Source organism: Hippocampus guttulatus, chromosome 19 (genome assembly GCF_054856545.1).
Source record: "Hippocampus guttulatus isolate MCC_2025c chromosome 19, RoL_Hgut_1.0, whole genome shotgun sequence".
Taxonomy (NCBI): Eukaryota; Metazoa; Chordata; class Actinopteri; order Syngnathiformes; family Syngnathidae; genus Hippocampus; species Hippocampus guttulatus.
In genome coordinates, this window is record NC_141279.1 from 9200485 (window position 1) to 9215580 (window position 15096).

The following is a 15096-nucleotide window of genomic DNA, read 5'->3' on the forward strand; positions in this document are numbered from 1 at the left end:
TGGTGCACTATTATGTGAAAGTCTCATTTAAGAAATGCTGCAGCAAACATTTCAAAATACATTCATTTATTCCAGCCTTTTTTAAAAAAATATATACACCTTTCTTGATATGAACCAAAGCAAACTAAGAGTAGCATTTCTCATGAACGCGTGTTTATATTTGCCAATGATTTTGACACATATATACGTTCATAATGGCGTTAAAGATGCTTGATTGAATAGTAATTAATGAGAACGCACGCAACAGCAAAGCGGGGGTGGGGCGTTCATTGTCAGTCGGGACAGACCATCGTGTGCAGTTGGGAGGACGGAGCACCTCCGTCACGTCAACCAGTAACGCTGACATTTCGGACTTGCACTGAACGCATCATGAGTTGCAACGAAAATCCCACGAACGATGCTCAGAAGACGTGCCAAAGTGCGACCGAACGGGCCGGCGAGGCTCCCTTTTACTTCGGAGACGAGCTGGAGCTGAACCGCTTCGACGGTTTACCTTTGTCGTCGCGATACTACAAACTGCTGGCCGAGAGGAGAAAGCTGCCCGTATGGACGCTGCGGCGACGTTTCGACGACGCGCTCGCTCGCGCGCAACTGCTGGTCGTGTGCGCGCACGCTGACGCCGGCGGGAGCACGCAGGTGAGTGGACACATTATTAGGTACACCAAAACAGCAGCCCCCCAAAAATGATAGCTGTCGCTTGTTACTTTAACAGTGAATTATAAATTTAGTCCCAACAGAATGTTTGTTTAAAATATCCAAACCAGATGCAAATGTTGCCATTCAGTTTTTTTTTTTTTCTTGAATCTACAGATCCCTCAGTGGTGCGCAGAGTTGTGCCTGTCGGCCCGCTACCGCTTTGGCACGGTGGTGTGCACGCAGGCTTGCGGGCAGCGGGCCGTGGACTTGGCCTTGCGCGTGGCAGACGAAATGGACGTGAACGTCGGCCATGAGGTGGGCTACAGCGTTGGCCGGGAGACGTGCTGCTGCTCCGACACTCTTCTCAGGTCAGTCACTCAACCGTTCGGATGCACACCGAGTGTAGTAGAAACCTGGTCGAACCTTTGAGGGCACGTTCTCAGGTACTGCAGCGATGACATCTTGCTCAGAGAGATGATGTCCGACCCTTTTCTGGAGCACTACGGCGTGATCGTCATTGACCAGGTCCACCAGAGGACGGTGAGCACCGACCTCCTGCTGGGACTTTTAAAGGACATCCTTGTGCACAGGCCTGAACTCCGGGTGGTGGTCCTCACCGCACCGCCCCTGACAGAGAGCCTTCGGAATCACCTCCGCAGAGCCCCGATCCTCAACTTGGACTCAGCTTCGGCGAGTCTCCCCGAGGTGGTGCACAGCGGGGAAGAAAAAGACTATTTCTATTCCGCTTTGAGGCTGGTTCTGGAGATCCACCGCGCCAAGGAGGACGGCGACGTCGTCGTCTTTTTGGCATCGGAGGAGGTCCGTTTGGCGCAAGTATGGCACGGCTATCTTTGGACAGTGTGACATCTGACTCCTTCCGCAGGAGGTGCGTTGCGCCCGCAGCATCCTGCAGAAAGAAGGAACCAGACTAGGGGCACACCTGGGCCAAATGCTGCCCGCGGTCCTGCTTCCTGGCCGGGGTGTTCTTGAGCCGCCGCCAGATGAGGGAGGAACGTGTCGAAAAATCAGGAGAGTTTTCCTTGCCACCCGTCACGCAGAGGATGCGTGGTGCGCCGCGGAGTCTGTCAACTTTGTCGTCGACTGCGGAGTCCAGAAGAAAATGGTAATCTCTGATGACAGGTTATTACCTCCATCAAGGTTGGTTCTGGAGCGAGTGACTTACTCCCCACGGCCCACAATGCAAATGCTAGCATCTCGTCCGACTCCTACAAATGGCTACCCTAAAAATTGCAATGCTCCTACGCTTTTCACTTCTCGCGAGTCAGAGTTGGTGTTCTTCACTTTGCCAGGTGTACAATCCGAGAATAAGAGCCAATTCCGAGGTGCTCCAGCCCATCAGTCGTTGCCAGGCAGAACTACGCAGAAAGATGTGCCGACCAGCAGGTACATAGCAAGCGGCTACGTTGAAGTGTGTGTGTGTGTGGGGGGGGGGGGGGCTTCATTTCGTCAGGCTGTACCTTGTCTAAAAAGGAAGAAAAGTGCTCTGGCTGAACTTCTTGTCCTGGTTTCAAACAATTTTTTTTTCCACCGCAGGTAAATGTCTCTGTTTATACGCGACGGACAGCCAACTTCCCGCAGGGAGATCCCCGCAGATCCTGGAGTTCAACATCACGGCCACCGTGCTCTTCCTGAAGAGGATGGAAATCGGAGGTTTGGGCCACTGCGAGTTCATCGACCGACCCGGTGAGCTTGGCGGGAAAACCCTTGATAATTGTCTGGAAGGAAAAGCAAATTGCGAGAGGTGCTTTGGTTCCCACGGAGGGGCCTTTTTGTTCTCCGTTGAACTCGGTCTGTTTGGGCCCGTTGAGGCGTAACTGACCCAAGCCGGCATGAGCCGGGCTGCCCGGCATTGTTTTGACTGTCGGGTGAAAAGTGGGACAACTCGTTAGTGATCACGCAGACGTTCTTGTCTTGTTAGGAAACAACGTTGAGGTGCTCACGCTCCGCGATTGGCCGGTTACCCCATTTGGCTCTTCGGTGGCCGATCTTGGTGTCAATCATTATGCATACGCTTCCTCACACTTCGCTCTGTATTTCAACATGGAGCTTTTCATGGGTCCTGACTCTCGGGGGGGGGGGGGCTTTTCTGCTCCCTCGCCACAGATCCCGAGAGTCTCATGCAGTCCCTGGAGGAGTTGGACTACCTCGCCGCTCTGGATGATGACGGCAACCTGTCCGAGATCGGCATCGTCATGTCCGAAATCCCCCTGGAGCCTCAGCTGGCCAAAGCGCTGCTGGCCTCCTGCGAGTTCGACTGCGTCAGCGAGATGCTGACCGTCGCGGCGATGCTTTCAGGTAGCTGCCGAATTCAGCTACGAAAAAAAATAAAAATACATTTGACGCCAATTTGATTGGTGTGCCCACTCGCTTCCTGCTTCCCCACCAATCACTCTTATCGATATGATGGAGCCTTCGGAGACCTCAGGAATTTACAAAGACACGACGATAATACGCCAGTAACCCAAATCATAATCGATCAATCACATATTATTTTATGGCACAACTCACATGCAGCTCGTGTGTTTTTCTTCCCTTCAGCTCCGACCTGCTTCCTGGAGCCTCCGTCTGGATTGAGCCACGAGGCCTCGCATCGTCACTGGAAATTCCAGCACCAAGAAGGCGACCACTTCACTCTCATTAACGTCTTCAACGCCTTCAAGAGAAGCCAAAAGGAGCCGTGTAAGACGCGGTGTCAAATTCTGAGCCAAGCGTATTTCTCCCAGTTTTGTTTTATTTCACGATTTTCAGTTTTCCCTGCAGACGTCCGTGTTGAAAAATGGTGTCGGGACAATTTCCTGGACTATTCGGCCCTCCGGATGGCGGAGAGCATCAGGGCAGAGCTGACCGACACGCTGAACCGCATCGAGCTGCCCGTCTCGGAACCGGCGTTTGGCACAGGGAAAAACTCGGCCGACTTGAAGCGGGCCCTGCTCGCGGGCTTCTTCATGCAGGTGCGTTGCCCAAATCCCACAATTCTCCGCAAATGTTTATTTTCGAGTCCCCCTCCCTTCGCCGCGGCCTTGAAGGTGGCTCGGGACGTGGACGGCTCAGGAAATTACCTGATCCTGGCGCACAAGCACGTGGCCCAGGTGCACCCGCGATCCGTCTACGGGCCGCGCTTCGACCAGACGGGGGTGCCCGAGTGGGTGCTGTTCCACGAATACACGCTGGCAGACAACAACTGGATGAGGATCGTCACGGCGATTTCACCCCAAGTGTGAGTCTTTGCGATTCATCGCCACCATCAAATCATCTTCGTCAGACGCTTAGTTTTTTTTCATTTGGTCTCCCTGTCGTAGATTCACTCAAATGGCGCCGCTTTACTACTTTTATAACCTGCCCCACAGCGAGAGCAAAGAGATCCTGCAGCACATGTTGGACCCGCACGCCACTCGTGAAGATGACGGACACAAAGCCAGCGGCAATGCTCTCGAGAACGAGAGCGGCGGCAACGTGCAGTCGACCGATCGCTGTGCCATTCAGTGACGCTTATTAATATGAAATGACACGATTTCACAAATGGGTACAACGGAGTGGTCGGAAAAACAAAATCTTTGTCAAACAGGACTCGGAGAGCATGATGTAAGAAATTTAATTGCAGACTAATCAGTCCAGTTTATTTTGCCTTCATCATCACCAGACTTTTATAGTTTTGTAAACACGGAGTAGAAAATTGAATTGAGTCGAGTACATTTTCTGAAATCCTCTAAAAAGTCCCAAAACCATGATGGTAAAAGTATAATCAACAATTTCCGAGTCCTTCCATAGGTTTCCTCCCCCATCCTGCTGCACATTCACATAACCACATTAAATCTTTACAATGACTGACCATTTTGTTTGTTTTTTTCCCCGGGATGTGGTGAACCCCCCCCCCCCCCCCCCCCCCCGCCGTTTATTCTGTGATGCAACCAGTCGTCACACGGTCAGATATTCTTTAAGTTTGTCCATGATGGCGGGGATCCGGTCCACCGGGATCAACATGACCGTGCGGAACGGCTTCATGGGAACGTCATCGAAGGACCAGCGGCCGCTCAGGCACGAGTCTGCGTCGTCCTGCACCGAGAAGTGGAACGTGGAGACGGCATGCTGCGAGAAGAAATTGGAAAATGTACATCAGGTTTGACCTCGGCAAAGGTTTGTTAACTAGCCCGATAGCATAATTGCCTGTCATAATTTTAACTGACACCAAGTGTACCTTCTTAATCATCCAAATCAAAGTAATTTTTCCAAGGTGGAATTAAGGGAAATGGATCAAAGTACAGCTCACAAGCAGGAAAAAAAATAGCTAGTCGGGAGCACTTGCAAGTCAAGCCAAACCGTGTTTTCAGCACCTCATAGAAAAACTCCTCCTCAGCATTGATGAATGTGTACTTGTCCTTGGGGGCGGGAATGGCCTTGCCGGCCTCCTTGCAGGTCTTGCTGATCATCAGGCAGTAGTGGTACTTCCCGCTGGGCTTGTTTGTCCGCTCCGCTTCAGAGATTTCTTCCCTATCAAGATAAAGGCAATTAGAACACTTGATTGGGATCGTTTTCTTCCTCCACCCAAAAATATTGTCATTGAAATATTATTTATAATAAAAAGGATTTTTCACTTATAGGTCTTTCTCCCAAAATTGAGACTCATTTTAAGATTGCGCCCCCACCCCATCCCCATACACATTATGTAAGTTCAGCAACTCACTGTAGCTGCTTATGCAGCGGCAGGGCGATCTGCGGCGGCACATTGACAAAGCGCTCGCTCAGCAGGAGACCCACGGGCTTGGCGGTGTCGCCGAGCATCTGCTCCAGCTGTTCGGCGGCGACGCGACCTGAGCACTTCTCGCACTGGTCCAGGATCAGCTCTTTCACTTGCTCCACGCACTGCACGCCCTGCGCACGATGACGACACACGTCACACAAGCCTGACGACACTGTTGGGAGCGGACGACGGAGAATCTTGCCTTTTGTTCTGTGAGGTTCAGCATGGTGATGAAGCCAAACACTTCATCTGGGTCGTCATCGTCACTGTCTTCGGGCACCTCTGCTTGCTTGGAAATAAAAATAATACACTGTACTGTCGAGACAAGTTCAAAGATACAGTATACTGGCGACCAGTTCAGGGTGTACTCCGCCTCACGCCCGAAGACAGCTGGAATAGGCTGCACCACCCCGCTGGATGGATAAATAAGTATAAAATAATCTTTTTGTCTAAAAGTGGACCTACTTTAATGACACTTCCCACGTGGTTCTGCTGGATAATGATGTCGGTCATCTCTGACGTGTTGACGTGAGCCTTTAGAAACAGCTTGGAGCGCAGCAAACCACCACTTTAAGACACTTTGTTTTGTTTTCGTTATTTTGAATGCAACCAACCTGCTGCAAGAGCTTCTTGATGCCATTGAAGTCGTTGTGCGTAACGGCGTGCCCTTCGAAGTCCACCGTCACCTCCTGAATAGCAAAGACTTCTGTTTATTTTAATGCACTTACAAGTTGCACAAACTAGTCAAATACAAGTCTAGTCACGCACTGTTATCATACAACCGTGTTAGCGTTAGCAACATAGCATTCACCCAGCCCACTCTAAAATATCATCCCCACCTCGTTAATCTCCTCTTCAGACGCTTCGTTGTCCTCACTGGAGGAATCGCCGTCTCTCCCCAGACTGTTGTCCGAACTTTCATCGCTTTCCCGGGGATTCTTCCCTAGACCCACCGCCCTCTTCTTAGCCGACGAGGCCATGCTGCAAACATGCACCGAGCGTGTGGGTCGATCCGCCAGGGGTGGGCGTGGCGGAGAACCCCAATGGCTCGCTGTCAAATGTAATAAAGCAGTCGTGAACGAAGGGGGTTTGCATTCACCCGTGATATGCAGCGGTGCATCAACAGTCACCCTATTTACAAGTGACTTAAACACTATTCAATATTTAAATGAACTGCCCCGTTACAGACTTTTCACATTACAAGTTTCGCGAAAATTTGGAGGAAACTTGTTTACTCAGACGCCATTTGGGCTCAAAATGTGTTTCGGCCCTACTGCCTCGCGGTAGCTCGGTCGGGGTCAATGGCGACTTGGGATAAACCAATCGCGCAGGGGTGACGGTTATTCAAACTGCGCTTCATCCGCAATTTGAAGTTACACATTTGTTCTTGAGTCTTAGAGAATTCGATTCATACTTTTTTTTAAAGTACCCATTAGCTGCAACGCACAAGTCATGCCTGGGAGAAATACGTTAGTCAACATTAAATTAATGGTACTCCCCTGTACAATTAGCGGGCTATAGGTGCTCAGCTGTATAATCACGCTAGCAACATTTGTTGGGTAAAAACCCAACAAAGGTCTTAAAAAACATTTTAAGAATAATGTTATCCTTGCGACCGTAGTGTAACGCAGACGCCATGGTACGTTACGGGTAATGTAACTAGGTGGTTTCACCTCGTTGAATTTTGTGGCTTTATTGAATAAGTTGTGAGTGGTTAGTATCACCCAAAATGATATATCCAAGCTACGTTGTTATCAGCAACCTGACAGTTGGGTGTAGTTTGGGTTTGTGTGCATTCACGCCCTCCGTTCTCACTTCACTGAATTCTTTATGACGGCTCCATTCAGTTTCCCACAAATATCCAGTATATTCTCAATAATTTATGATATATAGTTTCTACAGTCTTTCTCAAGATGAACGTGCTGCTTCTGAAAGAGCCAAATGATGGAGACCAAGGGTCTGATCCTTACAACCAGGTAGAGGCACGAAAACAATATCAATACAAACCCTCATTATTTTGTCATATTTTAATGCTTGTCTATTTTTATAATACCACAGGAAATGACGAACGTTGGCCTGCGAGCAACCCTTCTACCTGTGCTATCGTTTAAGTTTGTTTCACTAAACACCTTATCACAAAAGGTGACCAGCCATTTTGTATGCTCAATTTAGTCTCTTTTGAATGTCCTCTTACATTAAAGACAATTCCTATCTTTCCCAAAGGTTTTCCAAACGGAAAAATATGGTGGCCTTATATTTACAAGCCCAAGAGCAGTGGAAGCAGTGAAGATGTGTCTTGGGGACAGAAGAGAAGGTGAAAACAGATGGAGAACTTAATATGGACAACCCAGCCCTGTTTCAAATGTGAAAAACAATGCAACAACTGTCACACAAGTGGAACAAAACTACGCTTTTGTGTCTTTTTCTACAGAATGGGAGCGCATAGCGAAAGACAAGTGGAATGCAAAGTCCGTTTATGTGGTGGGGAAAGCGACGGCTGCCTTAGGTAAAGTCACCTGCCACCGACATGAACACGCGAGGTGCCATTAGCACAGGTGACAACTTGTTGCGATTCCCTCTTTTTGTTTCCGAACAGGTTAGGTGCCTTCCTGAAGTGTGTCCCACCTTCTTTTGTTGTTCTTTTACGACCTATAGACCTTTTCCTCATGTTTGTCAACAAGGCACCTGGTAGTTCTAAGTGGCAGGACGTGATTCACTGTTGCTGACTTAAATAGAAAATGATGGGGAAAAAAAGTTTTATTTTTTTTCTTTCTTTGTCTTCCCTGCAGTACGCCGCCTTGGCTTGAACCCACTCGGTGAGGACGCGGGGACGGCGGAAGTCCTGTCGCGTGTCATCATTGAACGTACGGTGGCGTGCTTTCAGAAGAACGGCTGGGTTATCTATTGATTAATTCAAGTTACTTGATCCGAATAAGACATTAATCCGAAGGATTGTGATTCGTCAAGTTGCCTTAATTACAAGTACTGCAAATTGGCACACTTCCTTCTCTATGTAGGAGAGGACACCGGTATCCTCCCTCTTTTCTTCCCTTGTGGCTCCATCAAAAGAGAAGTTCTGCCTGTGGCTTTGAGGGAGAATGGTAAAATGTCCTTTTTATGGAGTAGATATATATTTAAAGCAGATGGGTAAAAAGGATGTATCAATCGAAAATAGTCACTGAACTACAGTGGAACCTGTGATGATCACTACCTGACTCGTCCACTAGGGGTTCCCCTCGAGACGTTGACTGTCTATCAAACAGCCGTGCATCCTGACGTGGTGAAGAATCTTACAGACTATTTTGCTGCACAGGTCAAACATAACTCATGCTATGTTGTGCAATATATCAAGGCACAGTGGTTGGGAATTCCTGCTTGTCACCCTTAGGGCCCCCCAGCAAGTGTGGCCTTCTTCAGCCCGTCGGGAGTCAACTTCTGTCTGCAGGCCTTGCTTGGGCTGGCCGGTGAGCAGCTTCCGCAAATAAAGGTAAATCTGGATGTGCGACAAACATGCACAATTTAATCCCCCCTGCAAAAAGACAAATGACAAATCTTTTGTGCAGTTGGCCGCCATCGGGCCCACCACGCGGGACGCCATGCTGGCGGAGGGTCTGAGCGTCAGCTGCACCGCCGAGAAGCCCACGCCGCAGCACCTGGCGGAGGCCATCAGCAAAGCGCTAAAATGACCATCTGAACTTTATCGGTCAAGTGTGTTTACTGGACACTATTAGGTACACCTAACCGTTATCAATTGGTTGAGGAGGACTATGGTCAGATATGGACAAAAAGGCAGATGCAGTTCATGTCACCGTGAAACCAAAATGGCCAAGCACCTGTGCGTTTCACAGCATAGGTTCTACATAGATTTTTGTGGATCCTGTCATGTTGAATGTGTGTGTGGGATTCCGTCAATTGGACACAATTGTGACGGCCACTAATATTTAGTAACTAGTGTCCCCGTACATTTTTGTGATTTGCTACATATGGATTCACCTATTCACAGATCTTTTTTTGTTTGTGTGCTGTAATATGTTGTACATCTAAAATAGTGTATTATTTGCCAGGATCCCAATTTTCGCAAGATTTGGTCAGTATAGTGTGTTCACTAGCCCAAAAGGTAATTTGTTGCCAAAATATACATTTTGGTGTTTTCAATTTGACGGATTTTATGTAAATTGGTCACACCGGAAAAGGAAAAAGGTTCCCCACCCTGCAAGTGTACCTAATAAAGTGTCCTGTGAATGTCCATTTGAAATTATTCTCGCTAGTTTTGTCTGTCAATTGTATTAATTTGCACTGGATCCCAAAACCATGACATCTAGGTGGACATTATATTCTATTCATCGACAGTATATGGTGAAGCTTTTATTGTTGTTGTTGTCTGTGTGGTCTTCTTAATTCATTTTGCTTCACTCTTCAAAGTGGGTGTTCTTCAAAGTCCATTGGAAACCACCGGAGCGTTATACAGCACGGCATATCCGCACAATTTGTCGCTAACAAGTTGTGTTTGCTTTTCACACAACGCCGTGGGACGCCCTCCCCGTCCGGGTGAGCGCACCTGTGCCGGTTGGTCCTATAAAGCCACACAGCCAACATTTTTTTTCCAGCAGGCAAACAGACCTGAAACGCCATCACGATGCTGACTTCCATCCAGCTGATCACTTCTTTGCTTCTTTGGACCAGCACCGGCGAGAAGCTTTTCCACCATCGCGATCACTCGGATTTGCAGATGTTCAACGCCCAGCAAGCTCAGACCATAACGGACGAATACACAGCAGAGGTAAATGTATATTAAATCATGAAAAAACAAACGTAGGTGTGGAGTGGAATCCCCATGACAATGATTCATCCGTGTCTTGATCAGCTCTTCCTATCGAGATACGGCTTCATGAAGCCAGTGAGGTGGGAGGAGACGCGGGACAGGTATGAGGATCTCGACGACAATAATGATTTCCTTGACGACCTCCAAGCGAGCATCCAGGAGGGCACCACGGTGCCTCATTTCAGGGATCGCCCTCCTCCAGAAGGAGAAAACCAAGCGTTGACTGCAGCACTTAAAGACTTCCAGAGGCTGTCTGGCCTTCCAGTGACTGGCGCTTTTGACGACGCCACCAAAGAGGCCATGAACAAGCCAAGGTGTGGCGTCCCCGACAAGGAAATGGAGCAGGAACCGGAGGACCCTATGGAAGTGTCCATTCCTGGACCTGAACTTGAGGAGAGTCTGGCCCTGGATGCTGAAAACAGCACCACTTTAGACACTTTCAATGAGACTGACAGCAACTACACAACAAGCGACACACCCCCTCGTGTCGCTAATGACTCTGAAACAGACCCGGTGAACGTTAACGGCACGGTAAGTGCTCTCTCTGACACCAACGCCACCAATTTCCGCGCCGATTTCACGACAAGCTCCTCCCGGGATTACCACTTGGCGAAAATGCGGTCAGGCCCAGCGGTGACACGCAGGAAACGCCACCTGGCCGCCCTGGTGACCAAGCGCAGGCGGCACAGGAGGGACCTGAGCGAGATGGGCCACGTGGCCTTCAGCAAGAACGTCCTGAGGTGGCGGCTGATGGGCGAAGGCTATAGCAATCAGCTGTCCATCGAGGAGCAGCGCTACATCTTCAGGCTGGCCTTCCGCATGTGGAGCGAGGTGTCACCGCTCCAGTTCATGGAGGACAACGGGTCACCGCTGGAGGACATCGACATCAGGCTGGGCTTTGGCACAGGTGGGGCAAAACGCCTTGTTCAACACAAACTGGGTGCCACTTTTGCCACTGAGCTTTTTTTTTTTTCATGTTTGTTTTTAGTTTTATTTTGGCGGTTAACAATTTTCTGATGGAAAACTATTCTACAAAGGAAAACTAGAGATAGGAAGATCCCGTTTGGGATTGCGGATTGTCAGACTTTTTGCCTCTTTGGCATTTTGAGCCATTTGACTGCAGAACAATTTTTGCGTTCCACACACTACAGAACATCATGTGATTAAATTGTGTGGCACCTAGGAAGACATCTTGGTTGCAATCAGAGGTTTGATGGCAGCGGTCAAGAGTTTGCTCACGCCTGGTTTCTGGGCGACATCCACTTCGATGACGACGAACATTTTACAGCACCTAACACCGGCAGTGGAATTAGCCTCCTGAAGGTGAGTGTCCAGGGAACACCTGGATCACAATCTTTGTGGGTCTGACATCCTGCCCGGACATTTTTTTTTTAGGTGGCAGTTCACGAGATCGGACACGTTTTAGGGCTACCCCACATCTACAGACCCGGATCCATCATGCAGCCCAGCTACCTGCCCCAGGAGGCTGCTTTTGAAATGGGCTGGATGGACAGGAAAGCCATACAGAACCTCTACGGTGAGCATCGCCCGCCGTCCAGGTTTCGAACGGGCACGGGAAGTCCTCGATTCGACCCACGTTTGGGTCTTGCCCACAGGCGCCTGCAAGGGCCGCTTCAGCACCGCGTTCGACTGGATCCGACGGGAGAGGAGCCCCTACGGCCAAGTGGTGGTCCGTTTCAACACCTACTTTATGAGGCAGGGCTGGTACTGGCTGTACGAGAACCGCAACAACCGGACGCGCTACGGCGACCCGGTGCCGCTGCGGATCGGCTGGCGGGGGCTCCCCGCGGATGGAGTGGACGCCTATGTGCACGTTTGGTCTCTGAAGCGAGACGACGTCTACTTCTTCAAAGGTAGAGTTCCACTTTCTCATCCAATACTTTTCACCTCCATTAGAGACTGTCAAAATCTTCCAATATTTAAGCTAAGTGGTCATGTTCGAGGTAACCTGGGTAGAATTCCCAATGTGTGATGCTTTATCAGTCCTGGACCACCTGTTGTGACAGGTACTCGGTTCTGGAAGTACGACAGCGACAACGACAAGGTCTTCGGACAGGACCCGGAGGGCCACCGTTATCCCAGGAAGATTTCCGAGGGTTTCCCGGGAATCTCCGGTCCCATTGATACGGCCGTGTACGACCGAAGGGACTCGTGCATTTACTTCTTCAAAAACACCCTTGTAAGGATGTCATCCCGGCGGCAGATTTAAACATGAAATGGCCGTAAACTTAAGTTACGTCTTCTGACAGGTGTACGCCTTTAACGTGGAGTCCAACGGCGTGGCACCGGGTTTTCCGAAAGCCATCCAAAAGGCGTTCCCGCCGGTGTCTGGCGGAGACCACCCGGGCGGTAACATCGACGTTGCCTATTTCTCGTACGCACACAACGCCGTCTTCCTCTTCAAGGGCCGGCGCTTCTGGCAGGTGGTGAGCGGCCGCGATCGCCGCCGACGCCCCTTCCTGCCGCGGAATGGCCTGCTGCCGCACAAGGAAGTGGATCAGCACTGGTTCGACATCTGCGACGTCCACCCGACCGCACTCACGCTAACTAGATGAAGAGGTACTTGGAAGTCAATCCATTGATAATACAACGTATCCTAAAGTATTTACAGCGCTTGCTTGTTTTTTTTTTTTCCTCGTTTCGTGACAGGCTTATTCCCGAAAATGAACTCCATTTAAATTTTGACAAAAACAATTTTGTTGGCTAGTCTCAAGTCTTTTGTGCATTGAAAGAAAAATCTCATAACCCATTTGCCACTCGAACCGGTGATTTCTTTGCCACTATCGATCAAAATGGTGTCCTTTAAATTAAATGTGACTGAAAAAGGAGCCGTTGCTTTTCTCTGTGCCGTTTCCATTCCAATCTCATCATGCCAGTGCGGCGCAACACAAACAAGACATTGATTGGGGAATCGATACGTACCCGAAACACTTATTAATTCAGTGTGAGACCCCCGGTGGGAGTCGGATCACAAGCCCAATGCTGCGGTCGAGCTGAGGTATCCGCCAATGACTGCAAGGAGAAAGAAATGAAAAGAAAATGAGGCAAATTTCAGAGGAAGACAAACACCATGACAGCTGAGATCTTCACTTTGTCACAGTCGAACTATACAGACTTTAAAAAAAAAAACGTAGAGTGGAAAGGTCACATAATGGATGCGTGATGAAATCTGGTAGAATATGGCCAGTTAGCGTCTACGTTTGCGTTTGTGTCATTATCATGCAGAAGGTTCGACAAAGACTCATTTGTTTTGGGTCTGTTTATCTGCACGAGCGGAGTCTGCGGTGGCGGTGGGGAGGGACGGCGGGATGGACGGCTGCCCCGGTAGCCGTGCGCACACTCGTCTGTATGCGCGACCCTCTCATGCTTCCATACAGGTGCGGGGTTTGCATTTCGAGGATGCACATGAAAGGCAAAGAGAGGTCGCTTCATCTCCACTTCAGTGGAAGGAGACATTGTATTATTCATGAACAAAGGAAATGAGCGCAGGTACAAAACAAATCACCATTTTTACGGAATCCTTTGGAGGAGCGGAGGGTGGGGCGACATTTATTTCGTGTTTTTGGTGGCTCGTGATGAAATGCTGCACGAACTTGTGTTTGGGGTAACGCTGCTAAGTTTACCTCAGAATTTTTTTGCCCCTCCTTGTAAATAAAAAATCCAAATTGTTTGTGATGAGTTGAGGTCGGAAACAGTTGGACACAAATGTCAAGTAATCTGGTCCGAATTTCCACCACCTTTATTTTTGAGTAGAGTCCACTCCATGGGAATTCATGCAACGTGTGTGCTGCCCCCAAGATTTTTTTTTCCTTTTTCATGGCCTCACTACATCTGCCAGCAAAGCGTTGAATAATTAAAGGAATTATCAGGCCAGGAGATCCAAAAGCCCCTCAGAAATGTGTCATGCCCCTGAGCAAAGCCTTGTTGGGAAAAAATAAAAGCCCTGCCTTGTTGGGCGCGTAGAGCTGCATACCCGAGCCACGTCCCGCCCACGAGCAGCTTTCATGACGCCACCGACGGCAAGCGAGCATTGACTGGCGGAAAACAGCGGGACGCCATACATGTCAAGTAAATTTGGCATTGCGTCCCCCAAATGCCGGGCTCCTCTATTTTTTTTTCTCCCCCGCCGTCGGTTTTCAATGTCGCTAGATTCCGGGCGAGCCGTTTTTCACAAAGAATGTGACTGACGCAACATTAATCTCCCTCACAAAACAGACGCCTGGCACGAGCGCGGCCCGGCGAGGTGGCGACGTCGCTCCCGATTTCTCAGCGCTCCATCACCCGGGTGTTCCACTCCCCCTCGCTACTCCTCCAAAACAAATCTTGAGATCAAACAAACGACTAACAAAATCCAAAAAGCAAGGGAAGAAAAGGAAGTTAGAACTTTCAAGAGCGCTCTTTTAACAATAAGGCGTGACCTCCATGCGAGAGAGCCAGAGTGCAAATCCCAAGTCAGATTCCAGCCTGATTTTGCGGGATGCGTTTCATGGAAAGTTGCTGCAAAAGAGGAGCGTGGCGAAAGTGACTGAAGACGTTTTGGGGGTTTTTGGGGGGGGCGAAAAAAAGTCAATTTACATCATCGATTAATCGCCGTCGACTTGAGCATTATGACCTTAGCATTGACTTCAAAGAGTCTGAAGTCATTCCACCCCGACTGCCCCTCAAGGTGAAAAGCGTGCATAATTCATTGCAGCGCTTTGACACAAGTGAGCGAGGGCACATATTGGCCGACAGTGACATGCGGAATACTCCTTGTCCGACACTCCTGATTTCTGACAACTCTTACCCCACCGCGGTGAATAAAACAAAGTTCCAATTGCAGCAGCATTTCATCACGCATCACACCATGCAAATGTGT

The 15096-nt window shown here is 49.3% G+C and overlaps 4 protein-coding genes across 11 annotated transcripts in view; 3 read left to right on the forward strand and 1 right to left on the reverse strand.

Moving 5' to 3' along the window:
• Positions 1–90: 90 nt before the first annotated feature.
• On the forward strand, positions 91–4521 carry dhx32a (DEAH (Asp-Glu-Ala-His) box polypeptide 32a). 2 transcript variants are annotated; one of them, XM_086138408.1, is made up of 11 exons: positions 91–636; positions 811–1004; positions 1080–1455; positions 1520–1759; positions 1947–2040; positions 2191–2340; positions 2761–2952; positions 3196–3336; positions 3418–3608; positions 3684–3874; positions 3957–4521. In XM_086138408.1, exons 1-11 carry the CDS (start codon positions 229–231, stop codon positions 4141–4143), a joined length of 2364 nt encoding a protein of 787 aa, XP_085994534.1. In that variant the 5' UTR covers positions 91–228; the 3' UTR covers positions 4144–4521. The 2 variants fall into 2 exon arrangements, with proteins under 2 accessions (XP_085994534.1, XP_085994533.1); XM_086138407.1 differs by having other exon boundaries at positions 3196–3608.
• A 9-nt stretch (positions 4522–4530) lies between these two features.
• bccip (BRCA2 and CDKN1A interacting protein) lies at positions 4531–6605 on the reverse strand. The gene is made up of 7 exons (XM_086138409.1): positions 6235–6605; positions 6010–6084; positions 5861–5941; positions 5598–5684; positions 5339–5526; positions 4989–5145; positions 4531–4743 (listed from the first exon to the last, which is right to left on the reverse strand). The coding sequence occupies exons 1-7, from the start codon at positions 6373–6375 to the stop codon at positions 4573–4575; spliced, it is 900 nt and encodes a 299-aa protein (XP_085994535.1). The 5' UTR covers positions 6376–6605; the 3' UTR covers positions 4531–4572.
• Positions 6606–6890: 285 nt separating this feature from the next.
• Positions 6891–9936, forward strand: uros (uroporphyrinogen III synthase). Of its 2 annotated transcripts, none has more exons than XM_086138566.1 (10): positions 6891–7371; positions 7454–7537; positions 7619–7709; positions 7827–7901; positions 8185–8259; positions 8413–8496; positions 8623–8708; positions 8784–8882; positions 8959–9126; positions 9818–9936. In XM_086138566.1, exons 1-9 carry the CDS (start codon positions 7309–7311, stop codon positions 9079–9081), a joined length of 780 nt encoding a protein of 259 aa, XP_085994692.1. In that variant the 5' UTR covers positions 6891–7308; the 3' UTR covers positions 9082–9126; positions 9818–9936. The 2 variants fall into 2 exon arrangements, with proteins under 2 accessions (XP_085994692.1, XP_085994693.1); XM_086138567.1 differs by lacking the exon at positions 9818–9936 and having other exon boundaries at positions 6900–7034; positions 7298–7371; positions 8959–9643.
• mmp21 (matrix metallopeptidase 21) overlaps positions 9816–15096 on the forward strand; it is a 34732-nt gene continuing 29451 nt past the window's right edge. The window contains exons 1-8 of one of the 6 annotated variants that reach the window (XR_015104074.1): positions 9816–9961; positions 10079–10175; positions 10260–11124; positions 11401–11540; positions 11613–11754; positions 11834–12091; positions 12245–12417; positions 12488–12797. Coding sequence is in view for 2 of the 6 variants with exons in the window: in XM_086138564.1 (XP_085994690.1) it covers positions 10032–10175; positions 10260–11124; positions 11401–11540; positions 11613–11754; positions 11834–12091; positions 12245–12417; positions 12488–12793 (2028 nt within the window). In the remaining 4 variants the exon portion in view is untranslated. Of the gene's footprint in view, positions 9962–10002; positions 10176–10259; positions 11125–11400; positions 11541–11612; positions 11755–11833; positions 12092–12244; positions 12418–12487; positions 13067–15096 lie in introns of those variants that run through there. The other 5 variants (XR_015104071.1, XR_015104072.1, XM_086138564.1 and 2 more) reach the window with 5 other exon arrangements.